Below are 25589 nucleotides of genomic sequence, written 5' to 3'. Positions count from 1 at the left end.
GTCCTGAGGTTCACGGACACTGTTGAGTGGGAGACATACGGAAAAGCTGACAGCAAGGCACAGCCAGTCCTCTGGGCTTTACGGTGGGGGCCAGGGACTGACAGGCTGGCCTGGGTGGGACTGAGAGCTTCATCCCCGGGGCGTTTCCAAGCAGAGCCTACTGGCTGCTCCGAGGGGGGATCCTGGCCTGGCTCACCCTCAGGCCCCCTGTCTCCAAGTGCCTCAAAGGACAGCCTCACTTCTCTGCACCCCAAGACCAGGGGCCACCCAGCCTGCTGCCAGGCCACAGCTGCCTCAGATGCAGAAACCAGACGGCCCTGTCCTCCCCCGTGACTACAGGGGCACCCCAGCTGCAAAGGGTGAATGGCGGCAGCAGGCTCTCTGGCCCGGAGAAGGCCCAGGGAGAGGCTCTGGGCCCAGCAGCACAGGCCATCTCCTCCGGCTCTCACTCGCCTCCCACTGGCTCCCGGGGGCCAGAAGGAGCTGGCATCTGAGGGCAGCTGCCTGCGGTCACATCTCACCCAGGAGCTCACACTGCCAAGGGAGGCTGGAGGCTAGGTCCAGGGGACAAAGCCAAACCCCAGAGTACTGTCCCGGGGTCTTGAGACTTCCCGTTGGACCCTTGAGCCCGCTGGTGTCTCCCTGCACTTGCCTCTCCAAGACAGCTGCTGGGTCTTTCTAAAAACCTCTCCTCTCCACCTGGAAGGGCCCCTCCCGGGGTGCCGCCCCGTGCAACTGGCATCACACCGTCTCATCCTCCAACCTCCACAGCCTTGCAGAGCCCCAGGGGTGGGGGGCCCTTTTGCAGGTGGAGGAACTAAGGCTCAGAGAAGTTGGGTACCTTCCTAGGCAGGATCAGGCACATGATCTGTGGGACCCGGGGTGAAATAAAAATGAAAGGCCCTTGTTCAAAAATCGTTAAGAATTTCAAGACAGCCAAGCACTCAGTCAACTGTGGGCCCTTCTGAGGGCAGGGCCCAGGGGCGGGGGGCCCCGGTCACGCAGCACAGCTGGTGGCCCGAGGGGGCAGCGATACATGCCCCAGTGCCTGGCCTCCTCGCCGAGAGAGTGGGTAGAACTCTCACCCCACAGAGTTGGGTTGGCAACTGGGCCAGGGGGAGGCTGAGCCTGGGGTCAGGGGACTGAAGTGGAAAGGGACTTGGGGGTGAACAACCCTCTCCAGTAGGCAGGAAAACCCAGATGGGTTAAAAGGGCCATGTTTAGTCTTTCCCTGAGGGGAGCCCTGTTTCAAACCAAGCCCCATGACAAGCCCAGGACACGGAGGGGGAGCAGACACCGCGCAGGGGGAGCAGACGCCGGGCAGCCTAGGCGGCCGCTCAGCTGGACCTGCCGCGCAGCCCAGCCAGGGTCTGATGCGAATGGACGGCGGTATGGCCCCTTCAGTTGGCACTGCCTGCGTGCACCACCCTAGATCTGGGGCCAGGTCCGGCCTGAAGGATGGTCTCAGCCACAGTGTACTGGCTGAAACAGGAGCTATATGGGGGCAGAAAACACCACTCCCGACGCTGGTCCTGCGAGCTTGGGCAAGTCCCGTGACACCCGAGAGGCTCTGAGCAGGTGAGCCAGGTTTGGCCCGGGGACCTACAGAGATGCTGCCAGCCCTAGGTCTGCCCTGCCCCTTGAAGGCCTCACCCTGGTGGTGGGAGCAGCCCAAAGTCCCCGCTGACATGTGTCCGGCCTGTTGGAGCTGGCCCACCTGCCTTTCTGCCCCCAGGGTCCCCTGGAGCCCGCAGCAGACCCCCTGAGCCCGAACCCTCTCCCGCAGGTGACTCCTGAGCCCTCGGTGGCTCCGAACACTTTGGGGTAAGAGCCCCGCTCCTGGGCCAGGCCCTGACACAGCGGCCGGTCTCCCTTGCTGCCCAGCCTCTGTGTGCCGGCCCCCCGACCCCTGGTCACCCTGCAGCCTGTCGTGAGCACTGGGGTCCCTCACCAAGCGCCACAGTGCGGCTGACCTTCCCCACAGGGCCCCCCTAGGCCGGGGTGCTGGGGGAAGCCGCCCCAGAGTGCCCAGGCCTCTGCGGGGAGCTGGGCCCCAGGGCACAGGCTGGTGTGATGGTGACGGCTGAGTGTGGGAGTCGTGGGGGAAGGGGGCTCAGGGCAGCTAGGAGGCAGGCGGTGGTGGAGGCCAGGACCGCAGGCCCACGCCACCCCTCAGGGCTCCCGCTGCCAGGGAGCTCGACTTGCCACGGGGGAGGTTTCTGTCAGTAGGACTGTCTCCCCGGAGGCACCGGGTGGGGTTGTGATTCCAGGGGCAACTCCCTTCCCATGGGCCTGCCCGGAGGGCGGGGGTTTCTCACCGGGGCTCAGAGGGCAGAATCTCCTGGACTTGAGGATGGCACCCTGTGGTCTGTGGCAGCCCGTGCCGGGGAGCTGAGGCCAGGGGTGGGGCCGGGAGACCCTGGGGAGGTTTCTTCGTCTGGTTTGCGGGATCTCGAAAGGCCCAGAAGGACACTGAGGTTTTGTGCTTAAGTGGGTGGCAGGGCACGCCGTGGCAGGAAGCCTCCTCCCTGGCCTGTGACTCCTGCCTTTCCTCTGTAAGTGGAGGCCGTGGAGGGCAGGCACGGGGGGCTGGCGTGCGGCCTCTCGCTCGAGGCCCACCCTCAGGAGGGAGGGCTCAGGGCCATATATCCGCTGAACAGGAGGTGCGGGGGGCTTGGCGGGCGGAAGCAGCCTCAGGAAGGTCACGGGTTGGTAACCGTCCCTCGGTGCCCTGCGGCCCCTCCAGCCAGACTTGGCCGGGGACCCAGGCGCCAGGCTCCCTGGCTCTGCCCGGCTCACAGGGGAGCCGTGGGCTAGTCCCAGCCTCAGTTTCCCTGCCCGGGGCCAGCAGCACCCTGCCACCTCTTCTGACTGTCGGGCACCCTGCTCCTCCCCTCGTTTGACCTCTTGATGTAGCTAAATCGCCACATCCCGCCTCCTTCCACTAGCCCTGGTGTGTGTGTATGCGTGAGTGTGTGAGTGAGACTGTGGACGTGTGTGTGACTAAGCTGAGGGCAGGAGCTCAGAGCCTCACCTGGGACCCCCGCTGACCAGCAGCGCTGGGCATCAGCTCAGGGACAGGGGTGAACACAGGTTCAGTGCCCGGGGCTCAGCCCTGGCTGGAGGAGGGTGCCTGCCTGGCCCTCGGGTCCCACCCTCCATCTCCCTCCAGCTGCCCACCACCCCTGCTGAGCCTGACCTGGGGAACTGCCTTGTGTTGCCCACCTCCCTCACCTGGGGTCTGCCTGAGCCCCTTCCCACGGCCAGGCTCATCCAGGCTCCGGGTCCCGCCCTTTCTCTCTGGGCCAGACACCCGTCTGCGTGAAAGAGTAGGCAGTGAGGTCCTGCTCCTCCCTGGGCACCTCCTCCAGGAAGCCTTCATCCCTGCTCTGAGCCAACCAGCTTCCCCTGGGCTCCGGCTCTGATCAAAGCCCTGAGCAGTGGTGTCCCCAGAGGCCATCTGACCTGTCCCCCATCGGGGGCTCCCAGACTTGTGACAAAACAGGTGCTGGAGGAAGAGGGGCAAGCTGTGGGGATGCGGGTGGCAGGGAAAGTCCAGTGAGGTCTGGACACGCCTCTGCCAGGTAGAAGTGCACAGGATGGCCCCTGGGCACAGAGGGGCAGGTGACACGGCCCACGGATGCAGGAAGCCTGGCACAGGCTGCGTGTGCAGGGCCTGAGGGGCATGTGGAGGTGAGAGAATGTGTGGGTCTGGGATTCGGGGTGGGAGGAGGGGGTCTGGGGCGCAGGTTAGTGAAAAGACCCAGGGGCCTAGAGATGGTGGCTGCAGAAGAGAGGTGGCAGGCAGGTGATGGACAGAGGAGCTGGGAGGCTGGGGAGGAGGCGTGTGAGGGTCGAGAGACTGACCTCTCGGGGCGGTCACGTGTGTGGTTTAGGAGGCTGGGGACAGCACGGGGCTTGGTCTGCGCGCCCATGCCAGCCGCTGCTCCCGCCAGCGCTGCACCCAGCCCGTCTGCCCTGGGCCTGCCGGGCCTCCAGCCCTCAGTCCGCTCCTGGGGCTCTGCCAACAGCCCCCGTGCCTGAGCGCCGCCCTGTCTGGGCACAGACGGCCCGGCCCGGCCCATCCTCGGGGTCCCCTGAGCCCAGCCAGGGAACGCCCAGCCCCGTCAGTGGAAGGGAAACCTGGGCGCCCTGCCCAGAGGCGCAGAGGGGCAGGGAGCTGGGCGGCTGCCAGCCGTGGGGGGTGCACGGGGAGGAGTGCCTGGCTCCCCTTCTGCGCCTCGGTTTTCTCACCGGTAAAATGGGAAATAATTCAGGGCCAACTCTCAAGGTGCCCAGGAGGTGAGGCTGTGGACAGGGCAGGACCCCGCGGAAGTCGGGGCTCAAGGTCAGCTACGCCGTGGTCACTGGGGCTCAAACGTGGGCGTCTCTGCTGTCCCGGGCTCGCGGGGGCCCTTCAGAGGCCAGGCTGTGAATGTGCCTTCAGCAGGGGTGAGTCCACCCGGCTGGCTGCCGGGCCGACACACCCGAGCTTCATCCCGAGCCTCCGGCCTGCTCTCCTCCCGACTGAGGGCCCTGGGCTCGGGAGAGTCCACGGGCCTGGACCCTCGGCCCAGACCACTGCTCACCGAAAGCGTGGCCCAGGCTGGGTCTCTTCCCCACCCAGGGCCTGAATTCTTCATCTGAAGAGTGGGGACAGCTGCTTCGCAGGGTTGTGGGGGGACTCATGGGGGCTGACTGGGAAGCAGAGGGCATGCGCTGAAGTGTGCCGACCGCCTTGGGGGACCGGGGGTGCTCACCGCTGGGGAGACTGCAGGGGCTGCCGGAAGCCCCCCTGAAGGGGGCGGGGACAGGGCTTAGGGCCCCATCCATGGCTCCCATGCTTCCAGCCCCTGCCCTGTGTGGGGAGACTGGGGTTCCCGGGGTAAATCCAGGGATAGCACAGCGGTGGGCTCTGCGTCAGTGGAGCTCACAGCTGACTGATGAGCTGGAAGCGTCTGCCCAGCCCCAGTTTGGACCGTCCCTGGTCAGCAGAACCGCAGCCCCTAAAAGGGCTGTGTCTTACTCCCCTGTAACCCCCCGTGGCAAAAAGACTTTGCAGATGTGATTGAATTAAGCCTGAGATGGGAGGTTGCCCTGGCTTATCTGGGCGGGCCCCAGTGTGGTCACAAGGGTCCTTAGAGGTGGAAGCGAGAGGCCAGAGAGAGAGGCGTGGAGATGCAAGCAGGCTCAGAGGGGTGTAGGGCTGCGGGCTCTGCAGATGGAGGAACGTGGGTGGCCTCTGGAAGCCAGAAAAGGCAAGGACACGGATCCGTTCCTAGAACGTCCGGAGGGAAAGCGGCCCTTGCTGACACCCGAGTCGAGTTTCTGACCCACGGGAGACAGTGCACTGGTGTTGCCTGGAGGCACTAAGGCTGTGCTAACTTGTGAACGGCAGCAACGGGAAACCAATCCGGCGTCTGCTCCGGGCACACTTGTGGGAAAGGCGCTGATTCAAGCCCTGGAGCTGACAAGTCTGACTCCCAGGGTCCCATGAGTCTGGCGGTAAGCAGGGCCCCAGAGGCCCGTGGTAAACTGAACTGCGACTCAGACGCTTCTCACGTTAGTCGGCCGGATTACGGAAATTTACCCCCCAGCCCCCAGATCCAAACATTTTAACTGATTTTAATGGGAATCTAAAATTGGTTACATCCTTGAGGCCTCTTTCCACAGAACTCTGCCTGTTCTTAGCCTGGGCTCAGGGACTGGGGGTAGCCGTCAAAAGCAACTGTTGGGGGTGACTGAGACCCCCAGGGTGGAGCAGAGCCACCTGGCTCTGAGTGGCCCCAGGCCACTGCCCTTCCGGGGAGCCCCTGAGGACCGCAGCCAGCCCTGGCGTGAGGGAGAGGCACTGTTGGATTTCAGTTGGCTTGTGGGTTCAGGTTTCAAAACTCGGGACCCCTGTGCCCTAAACGCCAGGCCCTGGGGAAAGAAAGAGCAGGCTCCCAGAGAGGAACTGAGAGGCTGAAATGGGGGAAAGGGCCGGGGTTTTAGCTCCGACAGTCTGTGTCCTCTGAAGTTTTTTGCTTCTGTCCTGGTGTTCTTGGCTCTTGGTGTTCAGAGGTGAGACTGCTAGTTCAACAACTTGCAGACGTCTGAGGGACTTGTGACCTTTGCGGTCTGGGCACAAAATATGTCTGAAATAACTCTAAGTCAAAGGGCCTACGGACGCATACAAAACCTGAATGGTCCATCTCCACCTGGGGAAGGTGAACCGGGGCGGGCCGCCTGCTGGGAGGAGGTGGGCGCTTACCCTCTCTGAGACACGGAAGGGGCTTCACCCTGGGCCTACTGCTGACGTGAGGTCACCGCTGAGGGTGGCGAGCCTGGGCCTGCGCCACGGAGCCCCTCGGGGCTGCCAGAAGCAGCCCTGCGCCCACTCGCTTCTGGAGGGGCAAAGGAGGCCCCTCTCCCAGTCCTGTCTGACCCACCCTGAAAACAAACTGCAGCCACACAGGCGATAATCACACCTCAGGGCCGGAAGACACCTGCCAGGCCATCTCAGCCACCAGGAGACCGCACCACAGGTGCCCGGCTCTGTCTGAGGGGGCCAGCAGACCACGCAGGGGTATTCCGGACCCCAGCCTTCTCTCAGAACAGCCCCTTGCCTCTGTCCTCCTGTGAGGCCGTGCGGCCACTGCAGCTGTCAAGAGTGGCCGAGGGTCTGCCCTTGCCATAGAACTCCTCCGAGTCTCATCGGCTCCTGAACAGGCGAGCCAGCTCCTTCTCCCCTGCCTCCTCCACACGCCTCCCTGCACCAGGACCTAAAATGGGGCTTGAGCAGGGCCGCCAGCCACAGGCTCCACGCTCCATGCGGAGGCTGGGCTCTGAACCCCACGTCCCAGGTGTGCTCGGACCAGCACGGCAGGGTGGGGATGGTCACCTCCCTCACTTTAGGCCACTCCTTCCCTCTCTTCATCCAGCCTGGGAGCAGCCAGGCCCCAGTGGGCTCTAGTAGGTGGGCTTGCAGCCCAACAGTTTCCTCGGTCTGTACCGCCCTAGGCTGCTCTCCAAGGGGACCCGTGAAAAGAACCGTGAGCTCTGGAAGAAGGACGGCTCGAGACGGTGCCTTTCCCCGGCGCTTCTGAGGATAATTACCTAGTTCTGGGCATGCAGTCTTGGCTGTGGGCCCTTGTCCCCCTGTGGCAGGTATTGTAGGGAGACCAGATGGGTGGGGTGGGGGCGGTCTCCTGCCTGGGGGGCCGGACAGGTTCTAAGGGCGTGGGGGTGCAGGGACACCATCAGGTGGGCAGCCAATCAGCATCCATCTTGCCCCCCGACCCGGTGCAAGGGGTCAGGCGAGGGGTCCCCTGACCTGCCCCCCAGGCCTGGGTGCCTGTGTGCCCAGGGCTCGCCTCCCAGCCCTGCCCCGCTGGGAGCCCTTGGCTCTTGGTGTTCAGAGGTGAGACTGCTAGTTCAACAACTTGCAGACGTCTGAGGGACTTGTGACCTCTGCGGTCTGGGCACAAAATATGTCTGAAATAACTCTAAGTCAAAGGGCCTACGGACGCATACAAAACCTGAATGGTCCATCTCCACCTGGGGAAGGCGAACCGGGGCGGGCCGCCTGCTGGGAGGAGGTGCTCTGGGCTGCTCTCTCTGCCAACTCTCACCAGACACGGATGGGGGCCTTTTCTCCACCCACCTGCCTGATGCTGACTCAGCTCAGCCCTCTTCCACCACCATCCTTTTGCTGGGAGGGGGGGTGCCTGGCACCTGGGAGCCCAGCTCCTGGGCACGCTGGCCTCAGGCAGCAGTGCCCCCTGTCCTGCAAGTGAGGCCTTGGGGCCGGGCCCTCTTGGGCCTCGGAGCACCAGCAGCTTGCACGTTCCTGCCACCTCCTCCTCTCTGAGCACCAAGCCCCTCCTCATTTCCACAGCACCGACTCCCCCCTTCGCACAGGTGGGAGTGGACAGGCCTGGCCGCTGGAGCCTCTTAGCCCACCCCTTTCAGCTCGTCCTAGGCCACCCAGAGGGCCCAGGTCAATGAGACAGCCCCGCACAGAGAAACTGCAGAGCGCGGGCTTCCAGCCTGAGCCTCAGTTTCCTCTTCTGAGACTTGGGCAGTGTACTGCCTGACTCCACGGTTCCCAAGGCTGCTGTGACCTAACCAGAGTGCCACCCCAGGTGACCCAACAGCTGTGTTCCTAGTTCCACCTGGGGGCCAGCAGCCCGAGAAGCGGGGCACTGACGGGCCAGAGGGACGAACGGATGGGGAGGCAGACGGCTCTTCTGGCCTGCAGACTGGGCTCGGCTGAAGACCGGTTATTTTCTCCTTTTTCTTCCCCTGCCCGGCATCAGCCGTCCCGAGCTGCCCCAGGTATTTCCAGACAAGACTCCTTACAGTCTGGATGCACGCGGCAGGGGGGGCATTGCTCAGAGTGCAGCTGGCCTCAGAGACCCCCCCAAGGCAAGTAGGGGCCCAAGGAGAACAGGGGAAAGTGGGCTGAGACTACCAGCCCAGTGGGCTTGGGCTGCAGTCATTCACAGGTCTGGGGAGCTTGGGGCCAGAAGGGGATGCTAGGTGACCCCAACAGGTCCTCCCCTCTCTGGTTACCAGGTTTCCCAACTGCAAAGCCAGCAGGGTGGACTGGATGCCCCCCAGAGCCCTCAGTCCTGGACCTAGACGTGGCTCCTCCCCCTGGACGTGGCTCCTCCCAGCGAGGAGATGGATAAGGAGGTGTTGTCCGAACCCCTGCTCTACACTCACATCCCACTGCTCCTGCTGCTTTGCCGATGCTGGGATCCTAACTGCAAACGAGGGCGTTCCTGCGAGGAGAGGGGTTCACAGCACACGTCTCCTTACACGCAGGGGCCCCTAGACACTGGCTCTGGGTTCTTTGCGACAAACACACAGAGAAATACACGTGTTCGATGAAGGGTAAAAACTTTAAAAAGGGAAAAGTGAGTTCACATCTGGAGCAGAGCCCCCCACACTCACACGTGGCACGCACGACCACACACGTGTGGGCACACCGCACAGACAGCCCCCACACATGCACACTCACAGGCCATGCGCCAGTACAACACTCATGGCCTGACGCACGAGCACGCACACAGACGCCCCACACGCTGGCACATCCCACCCACACACACGCACACACACACGCACACGCACAAAGGTGCAAGTACAACAAAGGAAGTGGAAGAAAAGTGTTACCCATGAGGAGCCGCCGTTTCACCCGCTTGTCCACATCAGCTACTGACGTGGCATTGAACTGAGAGCGCTCAATTGCAGCCTCATCCTTTTCTAAAACACAAGTAAGGGACAAACACGGAGCCGGTGGTTAATGAGAGCCCACTTCCCGCCTCTCGGCGTGGCGCACACACAGCAACGCAGCGTGAGGGCGGCGCGGCGTCCTCGCCGAGGGGCTAACCCCAGGAACCTCCAGGTGGCGTGTTCGGGGCCGGGCCGGGGTGCGGGCAGAGGAGGGGTGGCCACAGCAGGACACGGATGGGACTCGGCCCATCTGCAAGCAACACGCACACAGGAGGCGGCTGAGTTCAGAGCGGACCGGCCCCACGTGCGGAGGGCCGGCGAGGCGGGCAGCAGCCGCCCGAGCTCGCGAGGACGCAGGCAGGCACAGACGCCCGGCTCGGGCTGGGGAGGCAGGCTCAGGACAGGGGAAAGCGCCGCGAGGGCCGGTGATGGACGCGCCTGGGCGGCAGGCGCCCCGTCTCAAAGGTGTGCACGCGGGTCAGACACTCATGCAAGACCGGGGACGAAACGCACAGGGGAACAGACGCACAGACACACTCGACAGTGGACCCAACCGGACAGACACAGAGAAACCAGGGGGTCTATTTGGGCAGCGCTGGTTGCCTGCTTGTCACTGGAGGACTGGAGCGAGACAGTGGAGTGCTCAACGAGGGGCTGCAAGGTGGGGGTGGGGGGGCGGCCGCTTAGGAGTGTGCAGAGGGAGACGGCCGGGTGCCCGGAGCTGCCCGATGCTTCCCGGAGAGACGCTCGCGAGGTTATAGAGGGCTTGTGCGTCTGTGCTCGGTGGGACATGTGGGGGGATACCTTCTCCCCTCGGAGGGGGGTGGGGGCCCCGAGGAGCAAGGAGCAAAGGCAGGTGAAAAGTTCTCTGGGACAGCAGGGAGCCAGGGCCCCGGAGCCGGGCCTGGAAAAGGACTTCTAAGGAGAGGGGAGGGGCAGGGGAGGGCGGGGGAGTTATGTTAGAGAGTAGATCCAAGCAGGGACTTACACATGCAGCAGACATTAAAAGATTTAAAAAAATAAATAAGAGAGGATGAGCCAGGTGGACAAAGACAAGGTGTTAGACGAGGCTGGGGAGCGTCTGGCCGGCAGCGGTCTGCGCTGGTCCGGGGCCGGCAGAGGTGGCTCCATTGCAGGCGCGGCCGCTGCGGGAGACCCCAGCAGACAAGACAGGAAGGGGGCCCGGCAGCCCAGGAGAGCCCCCGGGGCACAGTGGAGACAGGGAGAGAGGCGGGAGGGGAGGTTCTAGACGGGATCAGGCTGCAATAGAGACACTGGTCTGAGACCGGGTTTGGCTTTGAATTTTTTTGTTTGTTTGTTTTCTCTTGGTTGTTTGGTTTGATTTGGCTTTTGGCTCTGAAAATAATTCATGAAGGTCAGTTATCAGACAAGACAGGCAATCAGGGACCATCACCAGAAAAGCAGGAGGAATGAGATTAAAATGAAACCAAAACCGGCTGTCTGAGAGGAGACCACACAGAGGAAGGGAGAACCACTCGGGCAGCAGCACCTGGGTCGAGAGCCGGGGCTGGGGACCTCCGACGCCCCCCGCCCGACTCCCCAGGGTACAGGGCGCGGTCACAGGGCGCAACAGGCTGCTACAGCAAGCCCCCGGGCTTCCTGGCTTTGCTGGCTTGCCAACCCTTTCCTGTCACTCGAAAATCCCTCAAGAAACACCTTTCGAGCTGATGATAAGAAAAGGGACTTTTTTTTTTTTTTAATGAATACGATAACTGACTTGTAGCAGGTTTCCTAAGTTTGCCAGTGTTGAAGAGAAAGAAGAGGATGAACTCTGGGCACCAACTTTGAAAATCCTCTTTTTCTCAGTTAAAAAAAAAAAATTGGCTGTTCTTTTTGAGTGAGGAAAGAACTTACTGGCGATTATAACTTGAGATGATCGCAAAAACTCAAGCTTCCCCTTGGAGATAGGGACCAGGAGGAAGCAGGGTGACAGAGTGAAATTGATCCTCCTGTTAACAGGCGGGGTGATGGGAGGGGGCGCCCGAGAAGAAGGGACTTTGGGGGTGGTGGGTGGGCGGCTGGGGAGGACCAGGCCTGGTGAGAGGCCCCGTAGCTCGGGAGCAGAAAGCAGCTAAAAATCACCCAGACCTGACCGGGGATTCACACCGGCCCTCTCCCAGGTGTTCCAGACAGACAAGACTGAAAGCAGGTTCTGAGAAAACCTCTCGGTTTTCCAGATGCTGTGGGAGGCAGGCTTGCACCACGCCGGGGCGGGGGGGTGGGGGGGGGGAGCTGTTACGAGGGGAAGGAGTCTTCAGCGTGTCTCCCGTTAGGGGAGGACACCCCCGTGCTTCTGGAACAGAAGCTGCCCTCCAAGGCGCACACACTTCCTCCTTCCCACCGGCCACCTGCCTGGGGCCACCCCCACCCCCCCAACACCGAGGAAGAGGACCCTCAGAAAACCGGCAGCGACAGAGCAGAGAGGTGCCTGGTCCCGGGGGCTGGACCACCCTGCTGAGTGTCTGCAGGAAGCTGCCCCTGGGGACGCCCGGAGCCAGCCCGGCGGGGCCCACAGGCCGTTCCTTGTCTTGTTTCCCAGAGCTCCCTGCTTGGAAACCAGGAGGCGGTGTCAGGCTACACGGTGGGTGGGTGGGGGAGCATCCCGCAGGGGCCAGGCGGCATGGGGTGCGAGCGCTTGGCGGGGGCGGCTACTCACCGATGCACGTCCGACCGTCTGAGTGGAGGGCGTACTTCTGGTGGCAGCCGCACGTGGGGCCCGTGTCCGTGTCCTCACAGCTGTGCTGGCAGCCTCCGTTTCCATAGTTACAGGTTACTAGTGAGGCCCCGTGGGCACGTACGTGTGTACAAACAGAACAACAAGAACGATTAGCTTGTTGCTGTTGGCCATTCCTTTCAAGGGGTCGGGGAGGGGCGTGAGGGTGCGAGATGATGAGTCAGAGGCACAAACTTCCCTGGACATCAAGCCCCTCTGGGCGGGTGGACAGAACCGCTCACTCCCTAGAGGGGCCCTGGGGAGGGACAGAGAATGGACTCTGGGTCATCTGGGCTTTGGACAGAGCACACAGCGGATGCACTCAGATGGTGTTCTTTGAAAGAAAGGGATTAAGCGGGACGATTTTACCCTTCCTAGGTTGCAAAGGGCACTTTAAGACAGCCAGTCTGGATGGGCCAAAAGTCTGCTAACATGGGCCAGACATGAAGTGGTTGGGGGTGGGGGGTGGCAGGCCCCTGTGAGGGGCGCTCATTTCTTCAGCTTTCGAAGACCTCTCTTTCCTCGACTGTGCCTCAGGGCGTGTGGAAGGATGTCCCCACGAACGCCTCTTCTCGCCAAGTCCCAGCAGCCCCCTCCACCTCTGTCCATCCTGAGCCCTAATCCTTCCAGGGAAATGTCCGAACAGACAGAACATGTGTGCATTAAGGTAATCTCAGATGCAGTTTTGAAAATGACCGTTAATTCCAACATGTCACATAGCGTGCAGGGTCTGTGGCCTGTGGGAGCTGGTGCCCTTCAGCCCAGAATCTTAAAATGTTTCAGAGCATCGGTACCTGGGGTGCTGAAAAGGGGGCTGAACAAGCAGGAGCCAGTTTGAAGTAGGGAAAACGGGCAGTTTGTTTGCTGTAGAGAAAACTCGACTGTTCTCTCCATCTAGGGTGAGGGATGTGGCTCAAGGAGACCCAAGACCTCCACGGGAGGGCGTCTTGCTGCCCCTGATTTACCGCTTAAGATGGCAGGGTGCCCGCCACCTGAAAGCAAATGGTCCACTGGGGCCTCGAGGACAGGGTGTCTTCCTGGGGACCTTAACCGTTTGTCCAGCACTGGACCTACACCCTGAATTTATTTGAAAACTTTAATAATGATCAAGTATGCAGAAATAAATCTCAGACCAGCCACGGTCAGAGGGGCAGAACATTCCAAATGGGCAGAGCCTGAATGACGTTCCATCAGGTGAACTCAGGAACAGGGCTGGGGCTAGAAGGTGGCAGCTCCCCAGGGAAGGACTGCGGGTGATTCGGAACTGAGTTCTGCGGCTGCCTCTGCCAGGTCCTCCCTCACCCAGAGAACAGCATGGAGGCTCCGGGGCTTCCAGCCTGGGCGACGCTGGCCCTGACAAACTGGACCCGGCCCGTCTCCCTGCCTGGTGAGGACGGCGCAAGGAGAATGAGCCCTGCTCAGGGTCCCGACACTGACCCCAGTGACCAGAGGCCCTGGTGGGCCGCCGCCTCCACAGGGAACGTCACGACCCTCCAAGGGAGGGACCCAGCTTCTGGGGTGACACTTCAAGGACACGCAGACTGCTTCGGGAAACAGCTGGGGCTTTGTCCCCAGGCCCTCTGGCCCCGCTGCATGGGAGCATCTCTTCTCCTGGCATTCCCCGATGCCAGCAGCCTGGACTTGGGGCCTCTCGTCTCTCTGTAGCGGAGGACCCTGGGGGAAGCCAAGGCCCCAGGGGCTGCCGCTTAACACGGATCTCAGGTGAGGGTAGAGCCCCACCTTGGGCTGGACGTCACGTGCCTTTCCAGACTGAGGCAAGCCCTGTCAGGGTGGGCAGGGGTGGGCCCGTGAGGAGACAGTTCTTCCGAGCTCTGGGTTCCAGGAGACGGACTGCACCCTGCCAGTGACTCTGCAGAGGACGCAGGCCTGTCTGAGGCCGCTCGGGGACGGAAGCCTCTTTCTCTTGCTCCCTCTGCAGGGTAGGCCTACATGACTCACAGACCCCACAGGCTGAGCTGTGGGTACCCAGAGAGCGGCCAGCTCGTTCATGGAAACAAACACTGAAGCCCTGAGCGCTGGGCACACCAGAGAAGGATGGAGAACACCTCCGCTGGCTCTGGAGGGAGGAACGTTTGGGCAGAGCTCCTGCGGTCCCAGCTCACAGTGGCAGGTTAGCCCCGGCCTCAGCCCCCAGCCCAATTCCACATCTAGAATTTCCGGGGCCTCAGGTGACCTCAAGGGCAAGTGGGACGTCTCAGAGCTGACTTTATGCTAATCCTTCCACATTAACCCCACAGAAGACACCAGAGCTGGCTGGGTGGACGGCCAGGGTGCGGTCCCTCTGAAGGAGGGCTGTGGGGCGGTCACCCACTCCTTGGCTTGGGGAGGGGACTGGTCTCTCCCAACACCTGGGCAGCACCTGGCCATCGAGCAGAGAAGGCAGGGCTGCCATTTGCTTCAGCTGAAGTTCAGGGCTTGAGCTGAGCTCTTCTCTGCTGGGGATGACGGAGTCTTAGCCCTGCACGAAGCTTCCTTGTTCCTGACCTCCCAGACCCGGTTTGCCCCTCAGGAGATGTTCTCTGAGCAAACCATCCCCTCGTAACACTCATCCCACACAGAACTGGAGGACTAGGTGGCCAGCCAGTTGGTCCCAGCCCCTTCCTGGGGCCCACAGCTCTTCCCCGGCACCTAGCTCAGGGTTTGGCCAGGGCGGGCTTCAGCCAGTCTTGCTGACTGAAGGAGTGTGCTTCCCTCACGGCCAAGCCTGTCACACAAGCCTGCCCATGCCACATATGCTGGTCCTTGGCCTTTGTCCCGAGGGAGCTCAGAGTACCTGGTGGGGAGGCCCGGGAAGCTAGAGTTAGACCTTTTCTACTCTGCAGGTTGCCGGGTGGCAGGAGGTTTCTCTGCAGCTGCAGGGACTCAGCTGGTGCAGAGGACATGAGGGCCTGTCCGGAGCCCCCGGGCTGCAGGTGGGCTTTTCCCCACCCACAGGGTCCCTGATCGGTCCCCCCTTGGGGACAGTGTACATGATGGTCACTGTGATCCTGCAGGACTGATTAGGAGAGGAAGCCTGCTCCACACCTGGGACCAAACCTGGGCAGAAGGAAGTGGCTTCACTCTGGGGAGTCAACGAATCATGAGCGGGGGCAGGAGCACAAGCTCCCTGCTGACGGACTGTGATACCTGTGGGTTCCCCCAAGCTCTGGGTGACTGAGGGGAGCGGAAGACAGCTGAGAGAGGCACAATGGCTTAGGATGACAGGCCGGCAGAGGCCTGCTGCTTTCTCCACAGATGAAGAATGGGGAGAAAAAGGTTGTTTCCTTTAGGAGGGTGGTCGGCCTCAGTCTCCTGGTTCAGGGGCCGGGCTGGGCGCACTCTCAGGGAGCTGGACCTGGGCTCCTCCACGCCGCTTTTCTGCAGCAGAGAGCGGGCCTGTCTCTGGCCGAGATGGGTGGCGCCCACACTGGCCCCCCGCTCTGTCTCAGAATCGGGGCAAACATCCCGTCAGGCCGGGCACCCTGGCTGCTGAGCGAGCAGACGCTGTGCCCCGCCACTGCCCGGGCAGCGCCGGGGGGCTGCCCTGTGGCCAGAGCTTGGAGCGCCGAGTGAGTCCACCCACCACCCTACTTCATTTGCTGGGGAGCTGGGTGGTCACATCAAGAGGCCGGACTACGCTTGAGTCCTGCAGGCTGACCTCCAAGCTGGTCTGGAAGTGGCACCTCTGACAAGGGACTTCGTTCAGTCCCGATTTCCCAGGGTATCATCATGCACAGCGGGCCTTGCAGGCCTAGGCGATGAGCTCTGGTCTTTGATCCTGGCATAAGCTCAGCACAGCCTGAGCCGGGACGGCCCCCACCAACCAAGCTCCTCTCCGCCTTTATAGCATTCTGTTACCAAGGGCTGCCCTGGCCCATTGAGAACACGTGGCCTCTCCATTCTGGCTGGAGAGTTTGCGTTCAGGGGCCCATGGGTCTCTGGGCATGGGGACGGAGGGTGGGGAAGGAAGGGGTTACAGAGAGCGTCACCCGACGACCACACAGGGCGCTGTGTAAGGTCCAGCCCAGGCCTGGGGCTGTGTCAGTGGTATTACACTAGGGAAACCCCAAGACTGGGGTTCACAGCCCGTCCCTTCTGCCTCCCAGGCCCCTTTGGGGGCCCCGCCCTTCTCTGCACCCCAGGGGACTGAGCACACTCCTTGAGTAACATCCAGCAGACTGGACAGCCCCCATGACCCCCACCCCCAAGCCAGGGCAGGAGACGCGTGCGGATGTCTGACCCGTGTGCCTCCATCTACCTACGTGTGCAGTCCTTCTGGTTCTGGGCAAGGTCAAAGCCGGGCCTGCAGTCGCAGGCCACCCCACCTTTGGGCGTTTCCCGGCAGATGTGGGCACAGCCATGGTCTTTGTTCATGCAGTTCATACCCTCTGGGAAGAGACAGACGAGAGAGGGGTTGGGGACCAGGGAGGGAGAAAATTTCAGGCTTAAAGGAAACCACCAGGGAAATGTCACCATCAAACGTCACGTTCTTGGGCAGCCATTAGCACACGCATGGCATGCACACACGGGGGCGCACCTAGCCACCCAGATGGAGACCCCCTAGGGAGAAGCCAAGGACACGGTTCCCAGGTCTGCAGGCACCAGGCCTTGTCTAAGGGACGTGAACGAGCTCTCGGGACCCACAGAGATATTCCTGACCCGGGTCAGATTACAGGGCCTGGGCTTATAGCCCAGAGCGCTTTTCAGGTCAGGGCTTTGGGTGGTTTGGTTTACCCACCAAAGCAGGTGGGGGTGGATTTAAAAGGATGGCGGTGGTGCACAACACTTTTCAGTTTGTACAGGCATGTCTCAGCCCTCGTGAGGCAGGTGGAGACTTTCTTGTCCGCCTGGGCCCAGAGAGGAGTGCGGCCCACTCAGCCCCCCTCGCTGCCTTCCTGCGCTAGTCAACGCCACTGTGCTGGCCCCCTGGGCTTCAGGGCAACCGAGGCTCGTCCTCACCAGCGCCACGGCGGGGCTCTGAACCACCCCCCCACCCGCCCCCACCATCCCCCAGCTGCCAGGGGGGTCTCCCCGTGTACCTGGTCACGCAGCACACTCCCCTGGACCCACGGAACCCCCAGTCCCAGAGCAGAGTCCTGCATGCCTGGGGCCCCCTGAGTTTATTCCAGGTCAGGCCACACACACCACTGTGTTCCTAATCTCAGCCGGAGATTCCTGCTGGTTGGCAGATGCTCCTTTTAAAATTCATCTTAATTTTTTGCAAATCTCAGGCACCTTTTCCTCTGAGGCCTCAACTTCAAAAGGCAATTTGCCAGGGATTCCCCTGCTGGCTGGGGCGGAGGCGGGGGCGCGGAGGAGGGGCCCCTCACTTCCTGTCCTGGCACCCCCACGCTCTAGCTCCTGCAGGCTTTTTTTATCTGGAGCCCTGTTCATGGTGGCCCTGCCTGGCAGGCCCCTCCAGCTGACTCAGAAACCTCGTCCCTCCCAAAGCCGGCTGGGTTCCCCATCTCCTCCCTTCCCAGGCTCCCAGTCTCCACCGAGAGGCACCACAAGGACCTGACCGGGGCCCTGGGTTATAAACCCCAGTCTCTGCCACTGCCAGCCCCGCAAAGCTTCGTGGAGTGCAGAGCTGGGTTGCCCACAGGCTTTGAGGCCAGGGACTACAGACCATTTGCCCCAGAGTTCTGGCCTCCACACGCTGCCCAGTGACGTGCGTGCCCAGAATTTCACCAAAATGCACCGAGGACCCTGGAGTCATCAGGGAGAAGGAGGGTTCCCTGGGGTGGCCCGTTTGGTCCCTCGCCCGAGTCACCCGCGGCTGCTGGGACATCCTCTCCACCCCAGCAGACCTGATCTCCCCTTCGGTCTGCCTGGAGCGGCTTGGAACCCCCTTCATTTGACCCCAGTTGATGTTTATCTTCCTGGTGATTTGTGAGGCGTTTCCAGAATTTATGAGGTCAGGGGTCAAGTGAGAGGGCAGAGGTCACAAGTCTATCAAGGGGCTAAATGTGGATGAAACGAAGAGCTGCTGTCTGCCCACACCACCCAGAGACTCCTCCCCCAGGTGATTCACGGGTCTCCCATTCCAGGTGAGCACTAGCTCGATCGTGACCTCGTCCACCGTAAGCATGGGCATGGGGCAACTGGGCAGTGATAGATGTTTTAACACACAAACACCTTGGCAGCTACAATCAAGGCCGGAAAAAAGTCTGAAGTTGAATAAAACAAGGCAAATCAAAATGAATGAAGTGTGCATTTTGCTGACCTCTGGTTTCATCTGATTTTATTCCTTCACCTCGATTTTTCTACTTAGGCAAATCAAATTGTCACACTGGGGCCTGAAGAGCTTGGGTTTATGTGTTCAATATTATGACGGCTATAAATATTTACTAGAGATTAAATGGGGAAATTTATATTTACTATTGAAAGTTAAAATTTATTACTCACTAACATTTAGTATGCCTGCATGTGTGTTCAGTTGCTCAGTATTGTCCAACTCTCTGTGACCGCACCGACTGTAGCCCGGGAGGCTCCTCTGTCCATGGGAGTCTCCAGGCAAGAATACTGGAGTGCGTTGCCATGCCCTCCTCCAGAGGATCCTCCCGACCCAGGGGTTGAAGAGGATCCAACCCAGAAGGTTAAAGACTTGCCAAAGGCAAGTCTTTGGCATATCCTGCATCGCAGGCGGCTTCTTTACCTCTGAGCCACCAGGGAGGCCCTAACATTAGCATATCGTTTGTTAAAGACTATTTCCCCAAACAGGGGGAGAGCTGGCTGAGAGGAGAAGTCTTTGCAGAGGAGATAGGAGGGGTGGGTACTGATTCTCAACCACACTGTTTGAACCCCTGGGGGCACAGCTGGGCCTGGTGCCCTGCCCCCTAGTTCTCCAGGCATTTGTCACTCTCGCTTCTGCTAGCATCTCGGTTGGCTGGGCCTGCCACTGACTGTCCCCACAGGGAAGGGAGGGGAAATGGGATAGCCTTGCCCTTCCTCCATGAGGGTCTGGGGCAGAGGGCGAGGTCTTCCCCCCAAGCATCCTCCATCCTGGGAAACGGGCTGATGGGGAGCGAACAGCTGGAAGCAGCAGTCACCGACAGCCAGGCTCACAGGCGGCTGGAGTCTGCTCAGCTCAAGAGCTTCCCGAGGCACCTTCTCCCTGAGACGGTGGTCGTCAAACAATCGCCATCACATTTAAAAATGACCCTAGCAACCACTCCACAGAGGGCTACAACTGCCTAGCTAGGGGCCGGGGGTACGGCTTCCTCTGTGCTGGTGACTCGGCGGGACGCGGGAACTGTGTGACATTGTTCCCCTCCACCCTGGTGCAGCACCAGCTTCCACGGGCTACGAGAAGGTCGGCTTCATGGCCGGCAGAACCACAGACAGTCAGGGCTGGAGGGCTCCGGGTCCATCCACCTTACAAATGGTTACAAATGGGGAGCGAGAGGCCTCGAGGCAGGAGGGATGCCCCAGCTCACACGGCAGGTCTGGAACCCAGGCCGCTGGGCTCCCATCCCTGGTTCACTGCGCGACCCCGTGTGGGACCCAGATGACTGGCAGGCGGCACACGTTTTCTGGGATGAACAGAACCAGGAAGCCGGCACAGAGCTGGTCTAATAAACCGTTCAGTTCAGTTCAGTTCAGTCGTTCAGTCATGTCGACTCCTTGCGACCCCACGGACTGCAGCATGTCAGGCCTCCCTGTCCATCACCAACTCCCAGAGCTTGCTCAAATTCAAGCCCATTGAGTTGGTGATGCCATCCAACCCTCTCATCCATCCTCTCTCGTCCCCTTCTCATCCTGCCTTCAATCTACCTGTCACTATTAACTGTCCTCAGAATTAAGAGCCTACGAAAATTGAAGGCGGATTCAGACTCTGGAAGCTCTCCGGGCAGCCCCTCGACGAAGCACAGAACGCTGTGCTCCTCTCTGCCCTTCTCCCAGCGGCCGCGGAGCCTGAGGGCGGAGCCTCAGCTCTCCTGCCGAGCCATCACGTCCGCCCGAAGCCTCGTCCCTCTGGCTGAGCCTCCCCGGGCAGCGGGAGGCCCTCGGCATGGGTGCTCTGTGCCCGCGGGGTCGCGACCCCCGCCCGCCTGTCCTCTAGATCTCACTCTCCCTCAGCGGCCACTGCCAGTCTCCCCACCAGATGGGAGGGAGCAGGGCGGCCCGGAGCAGGCCTGGCCACGCCCTTGGCGGCTGCTCCAGAAGGGCCACAGGCTCTCAGCTGACCGAGGTCAACTCTGGCCACCTCCTGAGCAAGCGGAGAGCGAGGGGCTGGGCTCTGCCCTCCCCGGGCCCAAGCTGAGTGGCTCCCCGATGCGCTCGCTCTGGGTGTGGCTCATCCCCTGGCTTTGTCCCGTCCTTCAGCGGGCACAGTGCTGAGGGGTGGGAGGCAGTCAGGCTCTGCACTTCCTCCGCTGCGTGTCTACCCAGGGCTGGCCCACCCACCAGCCAGCAAGCTCCTCGAGGCTGTGTCTCCCTGTTGTGTCCCATGCCCAGAATCCTGGCTGCACATGGCAAGTGCTCAGGGCACCTTACTGGGGAGCAAGTGCCGAGGTACCAGACGGAAGGTCCGGCCTGGTGCTCACACCATCAAGACACGCTGAGGAAGACTGAGCCTCGTGCACGAGGGGTTGGGGCCAGGACCCGCCTGCTCGAACCTGGGCCCCTGGTTCGAGGCCTTCTTCCCTTTTCTTAGCTGAGAAATGGGTTGTCAGCATCTTTTCCTCCAAGGGTTGCTGTAAGGCTCAAACGAGAAGACTGAGAAGACTGTGAGATGTGTGTGGCCCAGAGCAGGTCCCTAAAAAGCGAAGCTTTTAGCCGTGGCTCCCGCTTCACTCTCCCCGTGTTAAATGCGAGTAGCTGCTCAGCTGCTCTCTCCTGACTCTGGGTAGTTTGAGGGCAGACCTGAGCTTTACCCTTTTCTGTATCCTAACTACCCAGCACAGGGCCTGGACCAGAGTTAGGGGTCAGCAAACAGTAACTGGAGGAAAGCAGAGATGCGGCGGGTGAGAAACTGAGGGGAGGGGAGGAAAGGAGAGAAACCCGGTGGAGGAAGAGGACAGACAAGTGAAGGCTTTCTTATCTTCAGGCAGAGTAAACTCGTTGCCTGTTATTTAGGGGACGAGGCAAGGGCCTCAGGGAATCTGGAAAGCGCCGCTGCGGCAGCGCTGTTGTGAGTCTGTGAGACGCGGCCCCTCAGGGTGCCCGAGTCAGGGAGCCCACGACACAGGTTAAGGGCTCTGAGAAGTCCTGCAGGCTCCCGTGGGATCAGGGTCCCTGCCCCTCACTTAACACGACGCCCTGGGATGCCCTGCCCTAGCCCCTCTAGGAGGCTCTGTCACTTAACATGACGCCCTGGGAAGCTCTGGATTACAGGCTGCGACCCCAGGGTGGCCCGCTTCAGTCCCTCACCTTACAGATGGGGTTGGGGGGCTAAGGGACTCGGGCGGCGCAAGGCGATGCAGGGAACAGGGCGCGGGCTCCACCACCTGGAGCCTGGCCTGGCTTCCTTTGTGCCTTGGAGCCTCAGGGGTAGCGGACGGCTCTGCTGAGGGCCACGGGGCCCCGTGGAAGTCTGAATGTACAAGGTGAACCCACAGGGCACGCAAGGGGTGCGTCCCCAAGCGCTTCTGCTCCGGGAGAGGGGTCCTGGGCGCCACACTGGAAGGGGCCTTGGACCCTCCCCCAGCTGTGGCCCCATCTTCTGAGGCAACCAGGCCTGTCCTCGCCAGGTCCAGCTGGCAAGCCATCTCCATGGGTGCCTTCAGATCCTTCAGATCAAAGGGCTGAGCCTAAACCGGGCACAGAGCAGGCTTCTGCGAGCCTGTGGGACTGACGGGCCTGGCTGACTCTGTCCTGCTGCGGCCCCCTGCTTTGCACTGTGCCTGCTCCTGGGAGCTGGACAGGAGAGCTGCCCGGGACCAGGGGTGCCCGCGGCCTCGGCCCCGCTCCCCATCTTGATACCACATGGCGCGGAGTCCAGTGGAGAGCCCCCTTCGTCTCCCCTCCTTGCGGGGAAGTGAGATAGGGTTTCAGTGCTGTTCCCAGAAACCCCGGCCCTTGGGGGCCTGGTGCCAGTCAGGCCAGGCTGCTCGCCAGGTCGAATCTAATTTGATCCAACCCCTCCAAATCCAATTACGTCCTGCAAGCTCGGACCGCGTGTCTCCTCGGTGCCCGCGATGGGGCGGGAGCCGTGAGGACGCAGCAGCCGCACGGCCAGCTCGCCGAGGTCCGTGTTCAGACTCTGACCTTTGCTGCGTGAACTTGGGCCATCGCTTCACTGTCCTGAGCCTTGGTTTTCACCTGTGACCAGTGGCCACTCGGGGGACCTGCCTCCCAGTGCTTGCGCAGCATGCAGGCCCTTTCTCGGGGCCAGTGAGGCTGGCTGGGGGCAGGTGAGGACTTGAGGGCCTCTGCTTCGGGTGGGGATGTGCGCTGGGCTAGAAAGGTCTCTGGAGGCTGGGTGGAGGCCGTTTGTGGGGGCAGGGGTGCAGCTGGAGGCAGATGGCGGGGGTGCTACTGTAATCACCCTGAACACGACCAGGGAGCCTGAAGGGATGGCAGCAGCGGGGGACAGGGATGAAGGCTGGATTGGGACACATTTCAGAGCCCTCTCTTCTCAGCATTCCGAAAGTCAGGGGGTGGGGGCTCGGGCTCTGACTTTAACCCTCCCTGTAAGCCTGAGATGGGGGTATGGCTGTGGCAATCGCATACACAAGCCCACGAGGCTGGATCAGGTGAGGGGCCACGTGCAGGGGCCACGCCATGTATGGGGACTCGGGGCCACACCTCCTTCCCCCAAGGGCCCTGAGCCTCCTTCTCATGGCCCCCCCCTGCGTTCCGGTCCTCTTGAGGCCCTGGGACAGACACCACGACCCTTCCCAACCGGGGCCTATTTTCCCAAAGGCCTTCTATCAGTTTTGGAAGCTCTACAGGAGCGCGTACAGAGGTCAGCGATGGGAGCATCTGCCTGCCCCAAACCAGTGTGCACAAGCTGTGTGTCTTCCGTAAAGCAGGGTTCACGGATGCATCTGAAGCAGGCAGGGCGCGGGGGGCAATCCGTCTGTCCTGAGGGCAATCCGTCTGTCCTGAGGAGCCGGCCCTTCTCGCAGCCCCCACAGCCCAGGATAACAGAGCTGGAATGTGTGTCGCTCAGGGGTCGTTGCTATGGCGACTTCATCAATAACATCATTTTCCGCATCCCTGTCCCTTCCACACGCAGGAAGGGAAGGCAGGCTGGGAACGCAGAGCGGGGAGGAGAGAACAATGACCTTGCCCCGCCTCCCCCAGCTCGGGAGGAAGGGGCTCACCTCCCCTTCCCCCTCATCGGTAGGAAATTAAGGAGCCCAGAGAGAAGCTGCCGCCTTCCCCGACCCAGACCCCGCAGGCTGGCAAAGCCAGGCAGGGAAAAACAAACACGGGCTCCCACGTGCTTTGACCGGGGACTGAAGGGAACGTCAGGAGGGCTCTGCCGTGGGGGGACAGGCGCCAGGGCAGCAGCAGCAAGGATGGGCCCGTGGGAGCAGCGATGGGGACAAGAGCTGCCCCCGTCTGCCCAGAGCCGCCTGTGCACCAGGCTGGCCCGCACCCTTCACGCGTGTCATCTCACCGTTTCTCCCCCCAGCACCCCAGCAGCGCGCGCCTGTCCAAGTACTGGCCCCACTTAACGGATGAGAACACGAAAGGACCGAGAGATTCAAAACTGGGGGGGCTGGCTCCAGGGGCAGCCCACAAATGAGACAGAACGGTGGCAGCTCCGGGCTGCAAACAGGCCCACCAGAAACTCGCTGCAGGGGAACCATGACCCACTGTGCAAATGGGGAGACTAGCACGGAGAAAGGCGTGGGCACTTGCCCCAGGGACACAGAAGGGACAGGCATTCCCACTTCAGAGCCTGTGCTCCTGGGGGACTTCCAGAAAGCACTGGAGCACTCACTGCCGGGGGAGGGGCAGGGAAACCGGAGCTGTCCTCTCCCTTCCTCACCTTGGCCCCAGCGTGATCTGCAGCAGGGAAACGACCCCACCCTGCCCTCCCTGGGTACATCCACTTTTCCACATTGTCTCTCCAAGCCCATCTCAAATGCCAGCTTCTCACTCCAAACCTCCTCCAAGCTTTGCTTTCTCAGCCCAAACCTCCCGCAAGACAGGGAGTGCCATCTCCATGGTCCTCAGACCCCCGGCCTGAGCTGGCTGCGGGCGGGAGCACACTCCGTTCCCTCCTGGTCCGCAGGGCCCCGCCCCAGGTGGGGGGCAGAGGCAGCTATGAGAACACAGCCCCTTATCACGTCCCCCTGCAAGGCGAGCAGCTCTGTCATCATCTTAGAGTCATTCCAAGAGGCTGAGCACCTTGCCCCTGGTCACGTGGGTAGGATGTGGGGGAGCTGTAACTGGAAGTCTGTCCTGTGTGATTTGAAGACCGGCCCTTCTCTGGCAGCAGCAGAGAGAACTTTCTAGAGCATAAACCTGACAGCGTCTTCCTATTGCCAGAGTCCCTGCACTGCCCCACCCCAGCCAGGGCCCAGGGTTAGGCTGAGAGTTCTTGAACAGCACTCCAGGTCCTCCTCACCTCTGCCTGCCACGGCTGCGAACAGGGATGCTCGGCTGTTGGCCAGCAATTTGAGATTCCGCTTGGGCGTCACCTCTTCTAGGAAGCCCTCCTTGTTTCCACCCTCCCCTCAAGTCCCTAGGTTGGATAAGCGGCCAGGCCTGGCCTCCACAGCCGTCTGGACTCCCCCTCTCGTAGAACCCACCACACTCATTGTAACTTCTGGGTTAGTTGGGTCTCCCCCACCAGACTGGGGGCTCCTTGAGGGGGAAGGGCCCATGACCAAGTCACCTCTTTGACTCCTGAGGCCCTGCACTGTGCCCGTTTCAGGCCTGAGAACTGGGGCTGAGCTCAGCTGCGCTGCCGAGGGGCCTGGGTTCAGCCACTCTGGGCTCTGGACTCCACGCCAGAACACTCGCCAGTACTCAGACAACAGAACGCGCCCGTCCGCAGGCCCAGGCCCGGCTGCTGTCAGCAGGGCGCTGCTGGCCCCCGGCCTGGGCTGCCTGCCCGGCTCCACCTCGACCCCCTAATTACCCTCCAACAGCATCTGCGCCTGGATGGTGCTTCCAGAGTCTCTCATTACGAGGCCTGGGTCTAGCAGAATGCAGGGCTCTGTCTCCCATCCTGTCCCCCTACCCGCCCCGAATTACACCCTCCTGGGCAATTCCGGCAGCCGGAGGCCCCACACTAGAGCCCCCGGCTGACCAGGAGCCCAGCCCACTCCAGGCTGCATCCCTGGGAGTGGCCCTTACCTGGGACATGGGGTTCAGACTGCGGGTTTCATGTACCCGGAGGGGCTCAGGGCCAGGCCGCGTGCCAGGCTCTCTGCCCGTGTCCCTGTCTCCACGACTCTGCGTGGCAGGGACCATCAGCAGGCCCACCTGAGAGGTGACGACGCTGAGGCTCGGAGGGAGGGCTCCCACCTCGTGTTGGGGGGTGGGGACCCGCCCCCACTGTGGCCGTCCCAACGGCAGGCCTGCAGGGGTCCCAGGCCCTTGACCAGAGGCTCGCTTCACAGCCCCCCAGCCCTGCACCTGCTCAGCTGCCTCGGTGGCCCTCAGGGGGACGGGGCTCTGCTCTCTGCTGACCCTCTCCTCGAGGGGCCCACTGCCCACTCCCAGGCAC

The 25589-nt window shown here is 61.8% G+C and overlaps 1 protein-coding gene across 4 annotated transcripts in view; it reads right to left on the bottom strand.

The window, feature by feature from the left end:
* Positions 1–25589, bottom strand: part of SCUBE1 (signal peptide, CUB domain and EGF like domain containing 1) — a 131449-nt gene that overhangs the window by 43075 nt on the left and 62785 nt on the right. For 2 of the 4 annotated variants that reach the window (XM_043440478.1, XM_043440479.1), the window contains exons 5-7: positions 16216–16341; positions 11897–12013; positions 9160–9249 (exon numbers count right to left, since the gene is read on the bottom strand). In XM_043440478.1, coding sequence (XP_043296413.1) covers positions 9160–9249; positions 11897–12013; positions 16216–16341 — 333 coding nt within the window. The remainder of the gene's footprint in view (positions 1–9159; positions 9250–11896; positions 12014–16215; positions 16342–25589) is intronic. The other 2 variants (XM_043440480.1, XM_043440482.1) reach the window with 1 other exon arrangement.

Source organism: Cervus canadensis, chromosome 21 (genome assembly GCF_019320065.1).
Source record: "Cervus canadensis isolate Bull #8, Minnesota chromosome 21, ASM1932006v1, whole genome shotgun sequence".
NCBI classification, from domain to species: Eukaryota; Metazoa; Chordata; class Mammalia; order Artiodactyla; family Cervidae; genus Cervus; species Cervus canadensis.
This window is presented reverse-complemented; position numbering and strand designations above follow the sequence as displayed.